Genomic DNA, 10,494 nt, shown 5'->3' on the forward strand with positions numbered 1-10,494 from the left:
GGGGAAGTCCAATCGTATGTTGATTCGTACGATCGGATCGGCCAGCTTAAAGGGATACTGTCATGGGAAAAAATTTTTTTTTTTCAAAATGAATCAGTTAATAGTGCTGTTCCAGCAGAATTCTGCACTGAAATCCATTTCTCAAAAGAGCAAACAGATTTTTTTATATTCAATTTTAAAATCTGACATGGGGCTAGACATTTTGTCAATTTCCCAGCTGCCCCAAGTCATGTGACTTTAGGAGAGAAATGCTTTCTGGCAGGCTGCTGTTTTTCCTTCTCAATGTAACTGAATGTGTCTCAGTGGGACATGGGTTTTTACTATTGAGTGCTGTTCTTAGATCTACCAGGCAGCTGTTATCTTGTGTTAGGGAGCTGTTATCTGGTTACCTTCCCATTGTTCTTTTGTTTGGCTGCTGGGGGGAAAATGGGAGGGGGTGATATCACTAACTTGCAGTACAGCAGTAAAGAGTGATTGAAGTTTATTAGAGCACAAGTCACATGACGAGGGGCAGCTGGGAAATTGACAAAATGTCTAGCCCCATGTCAGATTTCAAAATTGAATATAAAAAAAAATCTGTTTGCTCTTTTGAGAAATGGATTTCAGTGCAGAATTCTGCTGGAGCAGCACTATTAACTGATTCATTTTGAAAAAAAAATTTTTCCCCATGACTATCCCTTTAAGGCTAATATCACACAGGGAGTTTTGCAGCTGTCATGAGGCAGTCAAAACACTCCAGACCACCTGTCACTGCTTCGCATATTAATCCATGGGAAATGCAGTGCACCCACAGTGGAGACAAGAACTTGAGACTGAGAAGGTCCACCTGTCACTGCTATATGTGCACTGCATTTCCCATAGATTACTACAGTGATAAGGGGTGATTTTGACAGTTCTGTTTTTTGCCTAATGGCTACAATCAAAATTTCTTGTGAGTTTATATAATCCCTTTGAGGAGTGTGTGCAGATAAAATGTCTTTGAAAACATTCCATCTCTGCATATTTGCATTTGCACATATGACCGAGTTACCATACTGCTTATCTCACATAGTAACAGACTTAGTTATACTAGGGAAAGCCCACGTCTAGTAAGAAAAAGGTATCTAGCAGAAATTGGCATGATTAAAACTGTAAGAACTTACATATCTTAAGCAATAATACTAATTACTACAGTCAATGAAATAGAGGTGATCAGCAAATGAAAAGCACTGACCAGGTTCAAGTATTACTGTTGCAAGGTCATTCATTTGAATAATTGCAAATCTGAATATGGGCTATGTATTTGCATGCTTCCAGTTAAGTTAGCATTAGTAAGTGTGCTGTTATCCCACATGTATACATCATATCTTGCTTGTCATTGTATTCAGTATAATATAAAATAAAAAAACCTTAGTGCGGACATGTCTACATAACTCAGCATCATGTGGAGCTGTGTGGAGGGGTCATTCTGTGTGCCTGCAAGTAAATATTTTTGGGAAAGAAACTTGTATTTGTGAGAAAACATTGAAGTGACTGCAAGTAGTTACACAGCTTTTTTCTTAATTGGTAGTTGGTCACGTCATTAATGTGGTGGAATTTAGTGGGTTGGAGACAGGGTGTTTATATACACTATCAAATGATAATGTCTTAATGTTCTGTGACTTTTGATGTGCTTCCCTGTACCCCTAATTGTAAAAGAGATGTGGAATGCAATCAATCACACAGACATAAAATAAGCAGCTAATAACCTTTACGGTCTCATGGACAAAAAACATTTCTGTGTGCACTTCTAAGGATTTGGATTCAAACAGATCAGTTCTACAAAGAAAACAAAATATCCTACAAATATGCAGGCAAGTTTTCTCAGCTCAGTAGGAAATGATCTACTAGAGTCTTCAGTTTAAAGGAACAGTTCAGTGTAAAAAAATAAAAAAACTGGGTAAATAGATAGACTGTGCAAAATAAAAAATGTTTCTAATAGGGATGCACCCAATCCAGGATACAGTTCGGGATTCGGCCATTTTCAGCAGGATTCAGATTCGACCGAAACCTTCTGCCCGGCCTAACTGAATCTGAATTTGCATATGCACGTGACTATCACAAAACAAGGGAGTAAAAAATGTTTTCCCCTTCCCACCCCTAATTTGCATATGCAAATTAGGATTCCATTCTGTATTCGGCCGAATGTTTCACAAAGGATTCGGGGGTTCGGCCTAATCCAAAATAGTGTATTTGGTGCATCCCTAGTTTCTAATATAGTTAGTAATGTAATCTACAAAGGCTGGAGTAACTGTATGTCTAACATAATAGCCAGAACACTACTTCCTGCTTTTCAGCTGAGTTAGTCAGCGACTTGAAGGGGGGCCACATGGGAAATAGCTGTTCAGTGAGTTTGCAATTGATCCTCAGCATTCAGCTCAGATTCAAAAGCAACAGTTATGACCCATGTGGCCCCCCTCAAGTCACTGATTGGTTACTGCTTGGTAACTAGGGTAACCAGTCAGTGGAAACCAAGAGAGCTGAAAAGCAGGAAGTTGTGTTCTGTTATGTTAGACATCAAGTAACTCCAGCCATTATATATGACATTTTTGCCAAACTAACTATATCTGAAATATTTTTTTATTCTATTAGCAAGTTTTTATTTTTACAATGAACTGTTCCTTTAAGGGAACACTTTAGTGTAAAAATAAACACTGGGTAAATAGATAGGCTGTGCAAAATAAAAAATGTTTCGAATATAGTTAGTTAGCCAAAATGTAATATATAAAGGCTGGAGTGACTGGATGTCTAACATTACTAGGGGTATACTGAATCCAGTATTCGGTTCGGGATTTGGCCTTTTTCAGCAGGATTCGGACGAATCCTTCTTCCCGGCCGAACCGAATCCTAATTAGGACAACAAATAAGGACAGAGAGGGAAATCGCGTGACTTTTTGTCACAAAATGTAAGTAAAAAATGTCCCCCTTCCCACCCCTAATTTGCATATGTAAATTAGGATTCGGATTTGGTATTCGGCCGAATCTTCCAATAAGGTTTTAGGGGGGTTTGGCTGAATCCAAAATAGTGGATTTGGTGCATCCCTAAACATAACAGAACACTTCTTCCTTACATCTCTTAGTTAGTCAGTGACTTAAAAGGGGGCCACATGGGACAAAACTGTTCAATTAGTTTGAGCTTGGTCTTTAGCATGCAGGCCATATTCAAAGGACAACTAACTGAACAGTTATAACTCCCTTCAATTCACGGATAGGCTACTGACTGGAAACCAATGAGAGAGCTGCAACGCAGGAAGTAGTGTTCTGGCTATTATGTTAGACATCTGGTCATTCAAGCCTTCACAGATGACATTTCTATTTAACCATTTTTTCTTTTTAAACTGAACATTTCCTTTAAGGCATATGAGAGCTTTGTGCACCAGTGCTGCCCAATGGAAAACAGCAGCAGACAAAATACCCCTGCCTGATGCACAGAGCGATGACAAGTGGACATCAACACCAAAAACGTGCCAATATCCACCTGTCACCACTCTGTGGGTCAGCCAGGGCCCTTGCCGTTTCATAAAAAAAAAAAAAAAAAGACTGATTTGTTATAGCACTGAATACCACAGACAATCTGCTCCATTGAGATTTGGCACACAGCATCAGCATACGATGACTAACTGATCTATCTTCATTCAATCACCCTCAGGGATAAAACCAAAAAGACCCCTGCTCGATCAATTAAATTATTTTTTTTTTTACAAAAATCCAATCAATTCGTTTTTGGGTTTCGCAACTCGTACACGTTGAATCAAGTTTTTCCCATCCAAGTTTTTTTCTTAAAGGGATGGTTCACCTTCATGTTAACTTTTAGAATGTTATAGATTGACCAATTCTTAGCAACTTTTCAGTTGGTCTTCATTGATGATTTTTTTATCGTTTTTAAATGATTTTCCTTCTTCTTCTGACTCCCTCCAGTTTTCAAAGACCCCATCTAAACAACAAATGCTGCATATGTAGTTATTGCTCCTCTTTCTGTTCAGGCATCTCTCCTATTCATATTCCAGTCTCTTATTCAAATGAATACATGGTTACTAGGATAATTTGGTCCCTAGAAACAAGATTGCTGAAATTGCAAACAGGAGAGCTGCAGAATAAAAAGCTAAATAACTCAAAACCACAAGTGATAAAAAATAAAAAACACTTGCAAATTGTCTCAGAATATCACTCTGAACATCATACTAAAAGTAAAACTATCCGAGTTGTGAGTTAATTTGAGGTATAAAAAAACTAACATTCGACCTTTGATAAATGACCCCTTCAGTGCTTGTGAATTGAAAAATAAAAAGCAGCTTTCTGTTAACAAATCTGTGCCTAAAACATGGTGTGAAACACAGTCAAAGTTTCACTGAAAAAATTGCTCAGTAACAGGAAGTAATGTAATTTTAAAACCTTTCCTTACCTAATATAATCTAGACTTGTTATTGAAGGTGGATATACAAGCTTATATTTGTTTGTTTCAAACATATAGAAACTATTACTAGGAGACCAGCATTCTTTTCAAAATTCTTAACAGCCAACAAAAGTTTCCAGAGCAATGTCCAAAATTAGATGCCTACCATAAAATGGTAAACAAGTGTTAACACCTACAGTGTGAAACATTATCAAGATAATATGTATGTATGTATGTATGTATGTATGTATGTATGTATGTATACACGTGCACGTAGACCCGCAGATGTGGATTGAAGTGGAGTTTTAAACCTTTTTTACTTTCATTCTTTTGGGAGAAAAATCAAATGTTTAAGTAATAAAGCTATGTTTTATCTGCTTATTACTAAATAAATCAGTCAACTCATTTGTACTTGAATGTTTATCCATTGTGAATTAATGTAAGCAGAAAAAATATTTATTGGATGCACAATTATGATGCTTCTTAATGCACTGTTTGACTCACACCCATAAATGCTAAATACTCTGTGTAAACCTGCATTTATAAATGCATTTGGAGACATTTCAAATTCAGTAGTAAAAGGAGGTAAAAATCAGTGCTTTCCCTCATCACAAGAACAAAATAACATTTTTATAAAATGTGTTAATGGTGTCCACAATACAAGCCCAATAATTCTGAAAAATCAGCTTGTGCTCATTTTCCCCTTTGCAGTTTAACATTTGATTGGCCCTACCCAAACCAACTATGGTACAGGTATAGGATCTGTTATCCAGAAAGCTCAGAATTAAGGAAGGGCCATCTCTATTATAATCAAATAATTTAGATGTTACAAACATTTCCTTTTTCTTTGTAGTAATAAAACAGTACCTTGTACTTCTTTCCAAGTACAATTAATCCTTATTGGATGCAAAACAATCCTATTGGGTTTAATGAATGTTTAATTGATGTTTTAGAAGACTTATGGCATAGAGATCCAAATTACAGAAAGACCCCTTATCCAGAAAACCCCAGGTCCCAAGCATTCTGGATAACAGGTCACTTACCTGTATACATAAAATTGTTATATGGTATACATAGTGTCTTCATGGAAAAGTTCCAAGAATGTCCAAAAGCGGTAAATACGCATTCACCCCTAAATTTCATCTTGACTGAACCCTAATTCACTACTCTGGCCAGCTAAAGGCAAAGGGGTTTAGGCAATCCCACATGTTGGGAACCACTGAATTGGAAAAGGCCCAAAAGCCCAGAGAGTGGAGTAGACAAAAAATATTTATGCAACCGAGTAGAGAGATTCTTAAATATGTACATAGAATGTCGTCTATATGCAAGGTAACTAGCCAAAAAATACCAGTGTGAATGACACACTGTGAAATGTACATGAACCCTAAGTGCAGGCAAGCACAGCATTATTAGTATTCCATGTCGGTTAATTGCGTTAAAAACAGCACATAAAAAAGTATCTATCAATACAGCCTTAATGGTCAGCATGTGCATCTTTTGCAGCTGTGAATATTTAATACCCACCACTACCCGTTCATACCCTTGGTGACAACTTTAGGTGCCAGCTGCCTCCTTAGAAGTATATTCACCAATAGTATAAATTATATAGTACATTGAATCCAATAATTTAATTGGAGGTATTAAAATTTTAATTAAATAATAGTTCTCCTAATTTGTATATACACATTATAGAGTTGCTGTGCTGCTTCCCTGTGCAATTACATTCTCAGGAAAGTTTTACTTTCTCTGTGTGTGTTAAGTGTCTGCTATCTAGCACGTCTCCAGAATTCTTAGGAGTGCTGTCCAGGGACACCAGCAACTTGTGAACACGGGTGACCCAATACTAAAACAACCATATCACACATTCACAACATTTTATAACTGTACTAATCGTACTTAAAAAAAAAAAAAAAAAAAAAAAAACACTTGCAAATTGAGCCACAGCAATTCTACATTAATAAAAAGATCTGTTGTGCATGGGTGATTTTGGGTCTGCTGCCTCAGGCTGTCCCCCCCCCCTCCATCTCGACGCTTAAAAAGCAGCGTTGGAGCGGGTCAAAGGGGGGCAGCATAGCTACTACACTAAGTGCAATATCGCTCTCTGCACTAGCGGAGCCAAATTTCTCACCTTGCCTCGTTGCAGGAGCGGCCCTACTGTTGTGCCATATTCTTAAAAATCTTATCACTATTTAAATAGTTTTAACGGAGTGCATGCGCATATTAGGGATGCACCGAATCCACTATTTTGGATTCGGCTGAACCCCCGAATCCTTTGCAAAAGATTCGGCCAAATACCGAACTGAATCCTAATTTGCATATGCAAATTAGAGTTGGGAAGGGGAAAACATTTTTTACTTCCTTGTTTTGTGACAAAAAGTCACGTGCTTTCCCTCCCCACCTCTAATTTGATATGCAAATTAGGATTCGGTTCAGCCTGGCAGAAGGATTCAGCCGAATCCATTCTGAAAATGGCCGAATCCCGAACCGAATCCTAGATTCGGTGCATCCCTAGCGCATATACACAAATACATAAATATACACTAAAGCTGGCTAAATGGCAGATTTCAACTCGATTGGCAAACCAAACATGTTATGTATAATTTAGTAATGCTGAAGCGGTTTCAATTTCTACTATCAATGTTCAAGGGTAGATGGCTCTAAAGTTGACAACAGTGATTCTCATAATCCTACATCACCATACCTGAATGCCTGACAATCACCTTAGTGAAAAATCACCATTACTGTAGAGCCAAATTACACAGCACCCTTTTGACGTGCAAGTGTGGGAACATGGGAACCAGACCATGTGTGACAAGAAGCAGCTTGCCGTTATTCCCTAGAGGAACATAGCAACTAAAATGGCTATAGGCTTTAGAAAAGTTGAAGTACATTTAAAATGTAAATTGATAACACCTTAACATACTACAAAATAAACAGAAACCCGTACTAGTTCATACATTTTCTGAATATGCCAAAGACTACATGAAGGAAAGCCAGTTATAAATAGAAAAGCTAGAGCATGGTTTAAATAGCTGACAATGTGCCTGAGAAAGGAGAATGACAGGGGCAGCTGAAATACTTTGTACTGAAACTCCTACCTCCCTGACGATATAATTTAAGTATTCTTCTAGACTCAGCAATCCATTCCTAATTTTGGTGGGTTCATGAGTAAGTGCCTTCAGTGGAATGCAGTACTTTACAATCATAATTTATATTTACCCTATATGCAGAAAAACTACTTAGCATTTCAATAAACCGGATTAACGAATGTTGATTCAGGTTTAGTAAGGCATCGTGACTTTATGCAAAAAAAACAAAAAACAATTCCGTTGATTAACACCCAACCATTTTCCAAAAAGAGGACTCCATATAGAATTGAAATTGCACATGAATATGTTCTATTTTCACATGGTACCACAAGTTTCCTTGCTAAAGCTCATGCTACCAGGGCATTTTGTAGTCCACTTAACAGGAAATGATCAAAATAACTTTCATCAGGTGAGTGCCATTCATTTTGAAAAAAATTCTGCCCATGTTGATGACTAAAGCTGTGTGGCAGTGATCACCTGAGAATGCCACCTTTGTGTGTGACTGTGACAACCAAAGTGACCAATGAGTCTTAAAACAGATACAGGTTTTTGGATCAATCCTGAGAGCTTTAAGGTTACTTTGTTAATGTCACAAGTATAAGCAATTCTTATCATTGTATCATCATACCGTAAGGGATATTAAAGGGGTGGTTCACCTTCAAACAACTAGTTGATTTCAGACAGATCACCAGAAATAACTTTTTCCAATGACTTTCTATTTTCTTTGTGTCACTGCTTTTCTAATATTGAAGTGTAAAGTGTAATCTTTCACTTTCTGAAGCAGCCCTGGGAGGGGGGGGGGGTCGCCGACCATGTAAACTGTTCTAAATGGATACATTTAGTTGATACATTTTGTTAGCTTTGTCCCTGCTGGGCAGAATCTCTGGGTTTCATTACAGGCAGCTGTTAAAATTGATACAAAAGTTGCTAATACTCCACAGATAATGCTGAGAAATGTATCAACTAAATTTTGCAAAATTGTAACAGTTTAGAGACAGGAACCATCAAGTTTAAACTTAGATTTTGGAAAAATAGTAAAAATTAATCAAATTTTTGCATTAGCAATATCCATTTGGTATAATAGATATAGTATTGTCCTTGTTTAGGTTTCCTATCCATACCTGAACAAACTCAGATTAGATGCTGATTGATAACGTGACAAGTTCTGCTCTCACACATAAGCAAATTAGTGCCAATTTGGTCACAAATAGGCCAACGGGCACTTGTTATCTGCCTGTACTTTTGCCCACTGCTTCCAATCCGCAATAGCTTGCTATTATTTTTTCCAAGATTAGCCAAGAAGTGAGCTTTCCATGAGAGGCATCAACATAAGATGCCAAAGTGCATGATTTTGGAATGTGACACAAACCTAACATCTATGGAGGGGTTATCATGCATGTGGCTCTCCACCTGTCATTGAACAGCATGACACTTTCTGGTTCTTGATGGATGCCACACCTGGAGAAATCCAAGGCAGTAACTATGACTGCAAAGTGCTTTTATGCACAGTGGTGCAATTTCCCCCAATAAAAGCACTTTAAAGTCCAGCTTTCTACCATTATATTTGGGGGTGTGGACACAGGACACCCCTGCAGGAAAATCCACCTCCAATAGATAATGGTGAGCTACAGTATACTCTAATTTGTTCACTGCCACAGCTGGAGGACATGAATCTGGACACCATTACTTACAGGTACATGAAAAATATAGAACACAGAGATATCAGATAAATTCACGTTTTTTACCTGCAGAAAGCTAGAACCCATTGATAACCATTAGCAATATGCTCAAGTCGCAGATCATGAGAAACTATAGCAAATATAAATAGTCTGATCTGAAAGGAAATATCAGGGCCTTTAGTAGATGGATAACAGTGAAATATGTTTATGTTGAAAGGATAATAGTTCATTTACAACATTGTTTATTTATAAAACTCAGTTGGGCAGCGGGAAAAAAGGCATCTGCCTAAGCAGTTAGAATACCCCCCTTCTAGGGACATCAACTGCGTGTGCAAGTCATCAGTATATGGTGGTAATGTGTATGCATCGCTAGAATATATATATATAGTGCATCTAAGGCCAGGATGGACAGTGCAAAGATGACGACTGCAACACAATTACATACCAGACAAGGATTATGGTTATTGAATATTTTTTTAAATGGATAAGAATCCTTAATGTTCTTTACAAGGGGGAGTCTTTTGTGCAGCAGCCATAGAGCTGTGAAACCTACAACTGTGAGCTTGAGCTCGGGCAGAAGGCTGCAGGGCAATGCAATTCAATACAAAGCAGGTTTCTATGGGCAGCAGTATCTTTCTCAGGCCGTCCGAGTACAACCGTATCAGTATGCGGATAAATAAGGGCTTCCACGAACCAATCACTGCTGAATGGAGCATAGCGGGCAGGGAAATAACGGTGTGAATAGGCGCTAAACACAATAAACTCCCCTGCCCATTTAAGATGCGGCCTCCACTAGTCGCCGTCCCCCGGCCTTCAAACTACCCCTCCCTTCTATTAACCCTAACACCCTCCTCTACAATAGCCTTTCATATGACGGAGCCAGTCCCCAGCCTAATTGAATCCCAGCTTCTCGTGCTTTCCCTGCTAACCCGACTGTACCTTGTAAAAAGCTCCGTTAGAGCCGCGCACTTCCACCGTCATGTCCTCCATGTTGGAAACGCAAAGGCCGATGGGAAGGATTTCTAGAAAGTTTCTGCGTCACCCGAGGAGGTAGGCAGAAAGAACCAAAAGGAAGGGATGGGTAAAAGGAAAGGGCGGGGAAAGAAAGAGGGAAACGAAGAGAGGTGTCAAGATAGCAGGGAGCGGAAAGGGGGCGGGGACGCGCTGTAGAGATAAGGAGTTTGATGGCAGCTGGAAATGCTGATAAGTGATTGGTACATTGACAACAACAACAAAGCAGGAGGCAAATAAATAGCGGGATGGTAGGGCTGGTGGGGTAACTAGTAGTAGCGGCGCAGGCAGGGGGTCTAGGGGA

The 10,494-nt window shown here is 38.6% G+C and overlaps 1 protein-coding gene across 3 annotated transcripts in view; it reads right to left on the reverse strand.

Moving 5' to 3' along the window:
• fxr1.L (FMR1 autosomal homolog 1 L homeolog) overlaps positions 1 to 10,281 on the reverse strand; it is a 30,476-nt gene extending 20,195 nt beyond the window's left edge. Inside the window, exon 1 of one of the 3 annotated variants that reach the window (XM_018261713.2) lies at positions 10,119 to 10,281. In XM_018261713.2, coding sequence (XP_018117202.1) covers positions 10,119 to 10,169 — 51 coding nt within the window. In that variant the 5' untranslated portion in view covers positions 10,170 to 10,281. 3 annotated transcript variants of the gene reach the window in all.
• Positions 10,282 to 10,494: the final 213 nt, after the last annotated feature.

The sequence above is a fragment of the Xenopus laevis genome, chromosome 5L, assembly GCF_017654675.1.
Source record: "Xenopus laevis strain J_2021 chromosome 5L, Xenopus_laevis_v10.1, whole genome shotgun sequence".
NCBI lineage: Eukaryota > Metazoa > Chordata > Amphibia > Anura > Pipidae > Xenopus > Xenopus laevis.